Genomic DNA, 14,228 nt, shown 5'->3' on the forward strand with positions numbered 1-14,228 from the left:
AAATCTCGATAAGAAGAAAAGCTAAGTACTGAAAGATCATCAGTACCGAAAATCAGTATACTGGGCCGCTGTTATGTCAGAAATTTCCATCACCAGATCATAAAATCGAGGAAGACAACTCGATCCAAACAGAATTCAGACATCAAAGAATAGCCTACAACTGTTCGACACCAAAATCTTAAATATGATTCTCAAAAGATCGGAATGATCAGTACAATTCTCATTCCAAAAGATAAGCAAATCATCGATAAGAATTCCTAGCTTCAACTAATACTTCGGAAAGATCCGGTTAATAGAAAAATTAACAACACTGCAGGAGCATTCGTCAATTCAAATGACCCGACAAGATTTAGAGGCGCGATAAACATAAAATAGATTCTTCAATAAGAAGGCAAGAGACTCACCAGTATCTATCAGTCAATAAGAGTAGGAAACCAAATTCGAACGTTTACCTGATATGACATTATCGGGTGCAGTATGAGCCTGATCCTCGGTCAGAGCATAAACTCGTGCCTGCTGTCTGGGAGGTTGGTTCGCAAGCTGGCTACCTTCCTGTCTATTCTGCTGCTGAGGTTGGAAAGAGTGGACCGTAGGTGCTTGCCACTGAGGCTGAGCTGTCTGTCTCGAAGAACTTCCATTCTGTGCTTGCTCAGAGCCCGATGAGGACACAATCTGGAAAAGTGATCCGCCTGCTTACAGATATAGCAGCTTCCAAAAATACCTCTACACTGATCACTAGAGTGACGACCTCCGCAATTGGCACAAGATATGCCTGACTGACCCGAACTTTGTCCCGATCAGAACTGCCTTGAGCCACTAGAGCTCGAAGAACTGCTTCTGTGCTTCTTAAACTGCTTCCCCTTAGGATGATAGTAATCCTTCTTATTACCTCCACTACTACCACCCTCAGAACTCGGTGGTTGATTCTGAAACTGAAAAGATTGATTTTGGTAAAGAGATGTTTGGTTCTGAAACTGACTAGGCTGTTGAGGCACAACTGGACCTCCTCTCTGTCTCCACAAACCTGCTTCAGCTCCTTTTGCATGATTCATGGCATCCGCAAAATTATCTGGCCTAGCAGTGTTTACCAGCGTGAAGATGTCAGGGTTCAAACCATTAATGAACTGATCAGCTTTGGCTTCTTCGTTGTCGGCAATGTGCGGTGCAAATCTCAGTAAACTATCAAACTTGGTCACATACTCCTCAATATTCAAATTCCCCTGCCTTAAATTTTCAAACTTGGCTCTCTTGTCCTTTCGGTATGAAACTGGGAAAAACCGCTTATAAAACTCAGATTTGAACAGATTTCAGTTAATAGTTGTACCTCGGTTCTCCATGGATCTCTTCGTCGTGATCCACCAGTTCTTAGCAACACCCCTCAGCTGATGAATAACCAACCTGGTTCTGCGGTCATCAAAATAGTCAAGGGAATCGAACAATTGGTCAATGTCGTCCAACCAGCTCTCACAATCAACAGGATTCTCTGTACCCAGCAACAAAGGCGGATTAAACGACTGAAACCTCTTCAGCAAGGTTTTCATAGGCGTCGCTGTGGCATCCATCTGAACAGTTTCGGTACTAGCTTGTTCGTTCAGAGGAGTAACTTGCGGTGGGTTTCTGTTAATAACTCGACGAGGACCCATCTGATAAACAAAGGTTAGGACACAAGATATCTCATCGCTGCAATCGGTGCCCTTTCAACCTCTCAGAATTCGGATACCAGTCGATAACAAAAAGAGTTATATCTCAAGTAGTCCATGCTTTATAAATTAAATCACATAATCATGTAATTCAGATAATTCTCAAATAATAAAGCATGCTCGCATGAAATTTAAATAATCAATAAATAACGCAATCACATGCGAGGAGCCAATACATGCGGACTCGATCTACCCCGCTCACTCTAGTTCAACCAAGAACTTATCGCTCTGATACCACTTAATGTGAAACCTCGGTTCAAAATATCTAATCTCGAATAATACAACAATTAAGCATACAAGATCAAAGATAAGAAGCAATAAATTTTTTTTAAGAACAGAGCTCGCTCGATTGGTAAAATCTTACCGATCGAGCGGCCAAACAATAACCCAAGGACTGCCCGAAAAATTCAAAGGCCCCCGCTCGATCGGTAACTCGATCGGTAATATCTTACCGGTCGAGCGGACACAAAAAGCCCAACTCTCTGCCTCAGCTCAGGGGTGCTCGATCGATCGGTAATAATCAACCGATCGAGCGGCACAGTTATGTAGAAAAGAAAAAACAGAATTACTCTCCTCAACATGCAACACAACACCTCAAATCTCAATATACAACATGCATAACTCACTCCAATCGACATGCATAATCCAGTACAAGGTAGTTCTAGAGTTATACAATCTCAAACTAGTAGAACATGCTACAGTCTAGTTTATTCAATACAATACATAACGAGTTTGAATACAATCTAAGTTTGATTACATATTCGACTTCTAAAACACCAAGGCCTCACTCTATCAACTCGACCACCTAGCCATGCGATCTCTGACTCGGTCCTGCCTTACCTATTGCCAAGCGCACATACAAAGACAAGACAACAGCCGGATAATCCGGTGAGAATAATATTTCCAAAAAAAGAGACAAACATGCAATATCATTCAATATATCAACTAATGATATATAATCTCAAGCATGATACACAAATCTTAGTCATGTACTTCAAAAAAGAATCTAAAATGAAATGCATGACTTTAAACTCTGGGATTATCAAGTCTGGGTAATCAAAAGGTAATCAGCTCTTCTATTCCTCTATTGGGATCCCGGGATGGACTATCACACAAATCGCACTGACCCTCCACTCGGGGTGGATAGTGTATAATTCAACCCTCTAGACTCTGGAGCAACTATATAGGGTTAAGTCGGTCATTGCAGTAAATCGCGTGCCAATGCCCCCTATTATAATTCTCAGATCGTCTAAATAAAAATGAATGAATTCAAATGGCTCAATATGAATGCAAGTGCAAGCATAACTCATTCAATAATCTAAGTAATCAAATAACATGCAAGTATGTGATTTCTCCGGAACACTCGAATCAAGTCGGATTCGAGTTAATCGTTCCATTCAAATCTAAGTCGTCCTTTACCTCTTCTCAGTACGTCGATGCTCTAGCGTTGATCCGATCCGAAGGTTGATTCCCCATGGTTGATAAATTCTCCTTTTAGTTTCCCCATTAATGTTGATCACAAGGAGACAATTCGAAGGAACAACTTCCACAGTTTATCCAGAGTATGATAAGTTGGAAGGGGCTCCAAAACGTGGAAACAACAACGATCCCTCAATCAAGATTCATTCTAATATCCTTTATCGATAATAAGAAGGTCGATACTATACCGTCTCCAATCTCTTGAACTATTCAAATTCTGAAATCTCGCAACTCCCGGCCTTCAAATGAATCTGTAAAAGAAATAATAAGGCTCGAGATCAATAACGACATTCATACTCGACTCATAACGGCTCAAACCAATTCATCCAAACTATAGTCCAAAACTCAAATCGGCGGCATATTCTGATCAAACCGAAAACACAGACAGCAGTACAATAACGATACTAACTCAAATCAATGCCAAATCATCAAAACAACTCAAAACAAACAAATCTCAAAACTCCAATTCTCGAAAATCACAAGAAAATTCATAACAAATCCGAACGACGCTCTATTTCCAAACCGACTGAGAATAAACGATAAGAACTCTGTCAAGAACAACATAACCGAAACTCAATCGATTCTAACGACATCCCAAAATAGATGTCTAGCTGATCGAAGAAGAACTTACTATAGAACGAAGATCTCGCAGCCGTGATCGCTAATCTGCCTTCAGAAATAAATTCTAACGGACGAATCGGCCGGAAACTGAAATCTAAAAGTTTGAAAGTGAAATGGGGCATCTTCAATGGAGGTTAGGCGGCTTGGAGGAGAAGGTGAAGTGAAAAAATAAGTCAAACCAAGTATAAATATCTAATAAAGTCCAATTTTGAAATTTAGTTCCTGAAAAATCCAAAATTTGCAAAAATAACCCTGATCAAACTCAAGTCGATCATCTAATTCTATAATCTCTGATTATCTCAAATAAAGTCAATTAAGATAAAATTCGGGGCGTTACACCTGTAAAATTCATAAATTCTCTATAAATAAATACCATAGAAAAAACAACATTTAGAGTTATATCTTTGTTTCTTTGCAATTTTTGTCATCGACATTTTCAAAACACTAATAAGGCGCCGATAATACGCAAACCAACATGCGTTGGAGCTGGCGTGTGATTGGACAACAATTGGTACGTATAAATTCTTATTAAAGTTGTGTTTGGATGGAAGTATTTCGAATCCATGGATTTCTATTATAATTTTAGTGTTAACATGAAACATTGAGAAATCTTAAATTCATAACTTAATTATTTACACATTAGTTAGATAAATTAAAATAGATTTCAAATCACCACTTTATTGAATGAACATAAAATCCATCATAATTATCATGAATTAACATATAAACATAAAAGAAGTGAATTTGATGTTACAGTGTTACTTCTCTGTCTAAAAAAGTTTAAAATATGGCAGGCAAGAATTGGTAAGGACCATCACGTGTTGGAGATTGGGTGCGGATGGGGAAGTTTCGCGGTCGAAGCAGTGAGGAAAACAGGATGCATGTATACGGGTGTCACCCTTTCAAGAAAGCAACGGGAATATGCAAGAAAGAAGGCCAAGGAAGCTGGACTTCAGGTATACAATTTGGTCGTAATTTTCCATATAATAAAACAGTTGTATGACGTCCAAAACTTGTGGTAACCCACCATTAGGTAGAACGGGTCGGTCGGATAACCTTTCAAGCAGGTTGGGAAAAAACCAACCTAACTCAACCCAACCCACATATATTAAATGACGGGGTGGACCAACTTGGCAGACTTACGTGTAATTTGACGGATTGGAACGGGCCGACCTGCAACCCATCATTAGGTGAGGCGGGCTGTTCTGCCATTTGGTTGGGTTTATCCACCTATTTTATCTAGCAGGGTGGACCAACCCGATAGATCTAACCCATTTTGATACGTCTAGTTCTTTTGTTTGTTTATTAATTAATTGAATTTTAATTACAGGATCGAATCAAAATTCTCCTTTGCGACCACCGGGAGTTACTTAATGACAATAAATACGACAGGATCATATCATGGTCTGGTGTCGATGACTGTATTGTTCCGATCCATCGCTGCTTTCGTGTTCAAAGTGCGTAACTCATGCATGATAAATTGACATTATAAATTTGCAGTGAGATGATAGAAGCAAAGGCGCATGAATTTATGGAAGAATATTTTAGGTGGTGTGAATCTTTATTAGCAGAAGATGGCCTTCTTGTTCTTCAGGTAAATGTTATCATTTATATGTATTAATAATTTCTTTTTTTTCCCATTTAACATTTTTATTATAAAATAATTTTTCTGGTTTATTAAGTTGTCAAATTTTGGGTTTTGGTCAATTAATGAACTTAATGGATCGATCAAAACTCAAAACTAAACAAGTTAATAGAAAAAAAAAAAAAAATCTATTTTCCGTAACAAAAAACTATTTCCAACATTTGAAAATTTTCGACTTGTTTTGTTTTTAGTTCGTGTCAATACAAGATCAAAGGAGGACCTCAGGTTTTATCAAAGAACACTTCTTTCCTGGTACATGCTTGCCTTCGTTAACCCGAATAACAATATCGGCCATGGCTTCTGCATCGAAACTTAGGTATATAGTACTTACATATATTTATCCATCGATTTTGAAAAAAAAAAATATAGGATTAAAAAAAACTTATCAAAATATATGTTTATGTAGCGTGTTGCACCTGGAAGACATTGGTACTCATTACTATAGAACCCTCAGAACTTGGAGTGAAAACTTCCTCAGAAACAAGAGGTACGAATCTTGATCGGTACTCCGCAATCCGCATCCAGCGAAATATTTATTTATTTTTTTTAAAAAAATAACTATAAGTATTTTACATTTAGTACTAAATATGACACCACCTCAAAAATCATAAAGTACACATGATATAAAAGTTACTTTGTAGACTTAAATATACACATAATTTGACGTACAAGCATGCAACAGAGTATATATATATATGCAAGCTATCGAGCATTAGAGTTGCCTCGAAGGCCATTAATTCAATTCAAGTTAAATATAAATAAAATTCTTGATTGATCAATACAAGGAAATTGACATGGTATATATATTTTTGTTATAAAGTAAAATCTTATCTCTTGGATTCGACGAGAAGTTCATCAGAACCTGGGAATATTATTTCGACTCAATGGCTGCTGGGATCAAATCAGCAACTTTTAAAGACTATCAGGTACTATTCCCATCATGTTAATTTACTTGGTCTCCATTTTCTTTTGTTAGCCAAAATTTTGAAACTTCACATGGGACAAATTAACAAAACTTTAAACTATAACTTGAAATAATTTTTTTTTTAATTCTGTTTTTTCCAGATGGTACTCACTCGGACGGGACATTATTGAGTTGTATTCGAGCCATGAAAAAATTAAATCCTTTCAGGAATATATGTAATTCCAAACTGCAGGAGTACCGGACCTGAAGCGAGGCCGAATAATTTTTCGTCTTTAATTTAAATAATTCTGAGAGGAACCCATAAAAATTTCATGGTTACTCAAACATGATGTTAATATGAAAACTTGTCATCAATCAACTAAGTCATCATGATTATGTTGGATTATTTTAATATAGTCCATAAAATAATTTAATTATGGTCAACATATTTCATAAAGATAAATATGAGAGACGTCTCATATTTAAAAAAAAAGTAAATCAAGAATATTATCTGGATTAAGATGATAAATATTTTAAGATTTGAATTACCATATCTCTGATAAATATCATCAATATTTGTCAAATCTTGACTCTCTATGTTAGAGAACATCTATAAATAGTGGCATAGAAAATCCCTAAATCTATGCAGTTATTCAGAAAATACACCATCTCATAAAATTTCATTAAGATTTAGAAGATCTCTGTTTTCTTGTGTCCGTGGAATCTCGCTGGTTGCAATCTCAATTCAATATCAATGGCTAGAGGTTGGATCGTTCCTACATTTACTTTTTCGCATATCGATCGATCTTTACGCATTATGTTTGTGCGTATGTAGATCGAATTTAGTTTTTCAATATGTTAAATTTTTAACCGTTGGTATCAAAGGGGTTTTTTTCTTCGCCTTGATATTTTTTGAGATTTTCAAATTTGTCAAATTTATAAAAAAATCATATTGATATAATTTCAATTTTTTTTTCATCAATTTTACATGATTTTCAAAATTAAAAGTAAAACACCAAATTAAGATCTGAAAATTGATTTACATGAATCCCCTGTAAATTCGAAATTTTCAGAATTAATTTTGATATTAAAAATTTAAAAATTTTGGGAGTTTGGTTTGTTTCTCACTTAAGAATTTTCAAATTTTGAAATTTATCTTTATGGACATATTTGAATGTCATTTATTTATGAAATTAAAATTCTAAAAATTGATTTTAGAAATATTGAAATTTCAAATTATGAATATTGACATGTTGAGATATTTATTTGCATGACATATTTTTTACCAAAATTGTATGTAATTATTGTTTTGGTTCTAATGCAATTTTTATGTTATGATATTGCGTTTATTATTATCGTGATATTACATGAAAATAAAATTAAGATAATTGGCATATAAAAATTCACATATTGTTAATATTTAATTATTATTTGTTTCTTATAAAGATCCATCTATATGGATGATTAAGTTGAATAATAATTATGAAATAATACATAAAAGAACATTTGAGTGAGTTCTCTATAAGATCGTCTTAAATTGCCTTATAGCGATTGGTTTCCCTGGAGAACGCTGCTCTGTCTTGGAGATATGTTTTTAAAGAGGCCTTAGTCCTACCCAGTGTTCTAAAATGCACCGCCTAGACCCGCCTAGGTAGTTGTTCACCGCCTCGCTTTCTTGTTAGGCTATGCCTGTAGCGACCCGACCTGGATCCACTACCTAATCAGAGTTAAGAGCATAATTAAGCATGCATTAAATCAAATTGCTGCGGAAGACTAAATACAAGTAGACCGGCAGAATACAACCGGATAATCAAACTCGATTTATACAACCCAATCGAATTACTTTAAATAAAACCTACAGCTAATCCTGCTGTCTTCACGGTCACTGGCTACTCCAGGCTCCTGGTGCTCAATCTTGCACCTATACCTGCCCCATCGAATAGGGTATCCAGATGCACAGAAAATTCTGGACGTGAGCTCTAAGCTCAATACGAAAGCACGGATAAACATACAAATATGATGCATGAAAATGACCGGGTATCCATATCTGGGATAACTGTATACAAACTGCTCAAACTGGCGCCTGGGATATAAGCTCGTCACATCGGGGTAGGTAACCACTGTGTGAGACCACTCATTCCCGAATCTCGGATGCGGACCACGAAGTTCTCGAGGTATCAGTACTTAAGGGTACTCGATATCAAACGTCCTAACAGGGCTGAGCAACCCTAACTGGCTCATCTCGAAAGATATACAGATGTACAGGCACAAGATGATATGCACATGCCGCATAACAATAATAACATGCAAACACATAAATGCAACATATAAGCATGCATATCCGCTGGCAATCTCAGTCAGTACTTACGTACCTTTCTAAGGCAGTCCTAGTAGTCCCACTCTAGGTTCCAAGCCTATCATCAAGTCGACAATGCAAATACCCATGCATCATTCAATAAGCGCTAAAAGCCTTAACTAAGATATTGCATACTCCTAAATAATTAAAGGAGACCATAGCTATACCTGCGTCCGTCGTCAGCCCACTGATGATGACTATCCCGCAACTAGGGCACTCCCCTGCTGTGAATCTACAGCCTCGAACACGGCTCTACAACACAAGCGCTGCTCCGCTACTATGTCAGACACTGTCTGACTATACTAAAATATGTTCCCTACTCCAACTCTAAAATAAGAATACCCAAAGCCCTAAAATAGAGCCACGAGGGCGAAGGAGAGAATTCGGAATTGGCAAGAAATGAATGCATCGGACCTTATATTTATAGGCATCGATCGGAACCTCCGATCCTCGATCGGAACTTCCGATCCTTGATCGGAACGTCCGATCCTGCCATCGGAGCTTCCGAACATCCTTATCTGCCACATGTCAAAATCTTACTGGTTGACTTCGGATAGGGCGATCGGAGCTTCCGATCCTGATCGGAGCTTCCGATCTCACCTTCGGGGCTTCCGATCCTTCAGATACCAAATTGGTTTAATTAACATAATTAATCTCTTAATTACCAATTTCGGTTACGGGGTACTACATTCTCCCCCACTTAAGATATTTCGTCCTCGAAAATAGATCTTAAGTACCGAATGCAATACAAGATACAGAAACATTCCTTATTCAAATCAAACGTTACAACCGAATACAACTCAAAACTGAAATCAAAACAACTTAGGATGGTCTTCACGCATCCTTTCTTCAAGCTCCCAAGTAGCTTCCTCAGTGCCTCGGCGCTGCCACTGAACTAAAACCAAAGGAATGACTTTGTTCCGTAAAACCTTATCCTTATAATCCAGGATACGAATAGGTTTCTCAGCATAGGTCAAATCCTTGCTCACTTGAACCTCAGACCACTGCAAAATATGAGACTCATCCGCCACATACCGTCGCAACAGTGATACATGGAATACGTCGTGAATACTGGAAAGATGCGGTGGCAAAGCTAGTCGATAAGAGAAATCGCCAATTTTCTCCAAGATCTCAAACGGACCGATAAACCTGGAAGACAACTTGCCTTTAAGACTAAATCTGAGAATCTTACGAAAAAGTGACATTCTCAGAAATACTGTCTCCCCCACTTCTTTCTAGAAGAATGGAGTATGACAAGTCGCCCGTACAACGCCTCAACAGGTGTCCTCCCAATGCTACGATGGTACCTATTGTTGTACGTGAACTTAATCAATGACAACTGATCTGTCTAAACTGAACCAAAAATCCATAGTACATGCCCAAAACATGTCCTCCAAGGTATGGATAGCGTTCTCCATCTGACCATCTGTCTCTGGATGATATTCAATATTTAAACTGAAAGCAGTGCTCGTAGCACGCTGGACACTCCCCCAGAATATGGAAGTAAACCTGGGTCTCGATCGCTGACAATGCCCACCGGAATCCATGAAGTAGAACGATCTTTTGGATGTATAACCGAGCCTTATGATCAATAGAGTGCTCTCGACTGCTCTTCGAATACCCACCGTTCATACGAACCTTAGCAGTGATAGTTCCTCGTCAAGTATACCACTTGATACCGACTATCCCTCTTGCTAGAATCAGTTCGTACTAACGAGAAGACCAGATACAACCAATCCCGAAAGTTCCTAGCATCGACAGACTTACATTCCGTACTTATTTTCTTCGATGCTGACTAATATTCTCAAAGAATGTCACCGCTATAATGCTGAACACATAGATGGGACCGCAACATCTACAACATTAGTAGTCTAGATTAAAGATCACCACTATCTCGTCACTCGAGATATCAATTGAATTCGCAACACTGGTTATCCAACCATAGATAACAATCCCAAGTCACACTTGACTTGCTACCAAGATGAACAAAACTAGTTCACCTCAACCCTTCGCGCAATCCATGACACATGCGGTAAACCAACGAATTTACCCGATAGATCTCGGTCGATCCCAACACCTCAATGGCATAGCACATCAGAACGTTCTGGGAAATCACTGACAACAATCTCACTAGACTCTGAACACAGTCTCAGCTGTCGTATCATCCCACGAACAAACAACTGATATCGGCCTGCTAATGCTCATTGAATTCCGCAACACTCGTCGAATCATAATTTAACGAAAATCCTCCGAGAAAACTGCTGAAAATGCCTAAACAAGTATTCGGCTAACAGTTCCCAAAACTATAATCCAATAGCATGGAACAATTCTATTTCCAAAACTGGGTCAACCATTGCTAATACCAAGCAATGTTCAGATCAATTATGTCTTTTCTTACCACTGATAACTTTACCCGAGTTATCGAACTAGCCATGACTTACCAAAGTCAAAACATGCAATCACCTCCCGTGATCTATCGAACTTGAAAGTCCAAACGACTGCACTTCGAAAATCTCAACCACCCGAGAATCCTGAATGCAAATAATTCTCTTACTGTTCCGAGACATTTACTTAAAGGATCCAAACTCATAAGCACGACGGCTTATAGTATCGTCCCAAGCATCTCTCGGTTCATGATATCTTAATTACTGATCTGCTCAACCAATCGACCTCGTCAATAAGTTGTGACTATCACACAACTTGTTAGTACCAACCAAATTATGGCAACCATTCGCCAGGTCTTGGTCATTTGAAATCTCACATGGCTCGATCAATAATCATGATCTCACGACCATACGTCCGCATATCCCAAATACTTGGAATCAAAAGAATCACAGCTGATTCAACTCACCTATCTCTGACAAAGTCAGACAATAGCTATTAGTAGTCACCAGTACCAATCTCGCATCGATACTGACTCACTACCAACTGTCGCTAAACTTGCTCCTGATAACTATATCTCTTGCTAAGACTGCAACAAATCGAGACTGAGGTTACTTGCCGCGGTGTCCCACCTAAAATCACCACCAAGTGTACACTGGCATAAATCACGCTATCCTCACGCCTCAAATAGTCATGTACAATCCTTAGCATCAGATATAATCTATCACTGAAGGAAACCATTAATGCTGAAAACTACTCATCTCCGAGTCAAATGTTTCAGGAATTTCACAAACCAAAACTCCTGGATAGCCCCTATCACAAGAGCATCCACACCCCGACTAGATCCACTAGTCTAGCAGTATCCAATAGACTAAAACTATCTGTTCAGAGTACGTACTCGTCAAGGAAAATTCCTCCAAGACTGGTCCTTGTGACAAAACTGCAAACCAATATCTCTGACGACAGTCAGACGATATCTAAACCGCTGACATCTAACCATGCATCCAATCCAATGTCATACCCCGTCGTGACTGTTACCAAAACTCTAGACTAAGTAGCCTTCCCACCGCCAAATCCTGAAGCACGAAGGCTTCAAGGCATTCTCCGAAGTACGAAAGACTCCCAGAGTAACACTGGCATAGGGTCGCGCTCCATCATGTCTAGTCATGGTCATAGTCCACAACTCTCGGCATATACCTGACTTGGTATCCCGATGAAATCCCATCATCACGAAGTCTCAACCTATGCAGGTCAATCAGACTACCGTCCTAAGGAAACAACTTAGAACAAAAACTAAAAATTCCAAACAAGATCGATATTTCCATGCTCCCAGATGAATTACCTCATCAATGGCACTAACTCAGTCAAACAACTAATTAGGTCAGCCCTAGGAAGACACCTAGACTAACCCCATGTCAATCTGTTACCGTTGACTTACTCAAAATCCATGAGCTATCCTAGTTGATTAGTCAACTAATTCCAAGCCAAACTCAGTAACATTACTTGTAATCAAACACGAATCTTTGAACATGTATCATTACTTCAAGTTATGTACAATTTCCTTTATTACAATCCCATGTAATACATACAGTATTTCAAAATACAACAAAATGTACATCCAATAACTTGAACTGATACAACCAATTTTTGATGATTCATTACAACTGAAATACTGTTTACAAATACATCAATACAGTATTTAAAATCGTCGAACTTGTCTTCACTTCTTGAGCATGAAGCTTCCAATCGACACACGCATCGATACAAGCATACTTCCGTCCAAGTCTCTCTACATGTCCTCCAGCGAAGAACTCCGGAGAAATGGCACGTGATAGCTAACCAGCTATGCTCTGCGTCAGTGCATGTCAGTCGACTTCTTCTGCTCACGATCTACCATCAGCGTTCTTCTTGTATCTAAATCATGCTTTTGAACATGAAGTATTCCGTATGCCTACCAAAAGCATCGATACAAGCATACCGGCAAAACCATGTTCTGCACGAGGTTAAAGACCTCACTCTCAAAACCTGTCATGTTTTAGGCACTCGAGGCATTCTCTGGTGAAGGTCTATCTGACAATCTCTTCAACTACGAGTGGAGAATCTTCAAGGACTGGAACCACATGGATTACTAAACACCATTCGTTCCAAAAAGCCCTCAGAGGTATCTGACACGATATAACCGATCTTCTCTTCCAGTCTTCCCTGGCTGGAATCCATATGTTCTTCGATCAACATCCCAATGCATCGAATGATGAACCGTCCACAGCAGTCAGTCTATCTATCGATATGCTACTACTGGTGTTCTCATCACTGTTGCATTCCTTATAGTAAAAACTTCTGCCGCAAACCTTGGAACTGAAGAACCAAATCTTCTTTCACTAGCCTCAATCAATCCTACAAGGATAATCAAGAAGTCTTATTATCAATTTCCTAAGTTCCTTGCATGCAGTGCTCTGATACCATAAATGTAGCGACCCGACCTGGATCCACTACCTAATCAGAGTTAAGAGCATAATTAAGCATGCATTAAATCAAATTGCTGCGGAAGACTAAATACAAGTAGACCGACAGAATACAACCGGCTAATCAAACTCGATTTATACAACCCAATCGACTTTAAATAAAACCTACAGCTAATCCTGCTGTCTTCACGGTCACTGGCTACTCCAGGCTCCTGGTGCTCAATCCTGCACCTATACCTGCCCCATCGAATAGGGTATCCAGATGCACAGAAAATTCTGGACGTGAGCTCTAAGCTCAATACGAAAGCACGGATAAACATACAAATATGATGCATGCAAATGACCGGGTATCCATATCTGGGATAACTGTATACAAACTGGTCAAACTGGCGCCTGGGATATAAGCTCATCATATCGGGGTAGCTAACCACTGTGTGCGACTACTCATTCCCGAATCCCGGATGCGAACCACAGAGTCCTCGAGGTATTAGTACCTAAGGGTACTCGATATCAAATGTCCTAACAGGGCTGAGCAACCCTAACTGGCTCATCTCGAAAGATATACAGATGTACAGGCACAAAATGATATGCACATGCCGCATAACAATAATAACATGCAAACACATAAATGCAACATATAAGCATGCATATCCGCTGGCAATCTCAGTCAGTACTTACG

General features: G+C 38.8%; 1 protein-coding gene across 1 annotated transcript in view; it reads left to right on the forward strand.

Annotated features, from left to right (window-relative positions):
* The window catches only part of LOC140894771 (uncharacterized), a 36,699-nt gene extending 30,307 nt beyond the window's left edge, over positions 1 to 6,392 (forward strand). Inside the window, exons 18-23 of the mRNA XM_073303388.1 lie at positions 4,595 to 4,756; positions 5,131 to 5,204; positions 5,301 to 5,394; positions 5,637 to 5,761; positions 5,852 to 5,932; positions 6,266 to 6,392. Of these exons, the coding sequence (XP_073159489.1) occupies positions 4,595 to 4,756; positions 5,131 to 5,204; positions 5,301 to 5,394; positions 5,637 to 5,761; positions 5,852 to 5,932; positions 6,266 to 6,392 (663 nt within the window). The remainder of the gene's footprint in view (positions 1 to 4,594; positions 4,757 to 5,130; positions 5,205 to 5,300; positions 5,395 to 5,636; positions 5,762 to 5,851; positions 5,933 to 6,265) is intronic.
* The last annotated feature ends 7,836 nt before the right edge of the window (positions 6,393 to 14,228 follow it).

This window comes from Henckelia pumila, chromosome 1, assembly GCF_033568475.1.
Source record: "Henckelia pumila isolate YLH828 chromosome 1, ASM3356847v2, whole genome shotgun sequence".
NCBI lineage: Eukaryota > Viridiplantae > Streptophyta > Magnoliopsida > Lamiales > Gesneriaceae > Henckelia > Henckelia pumila.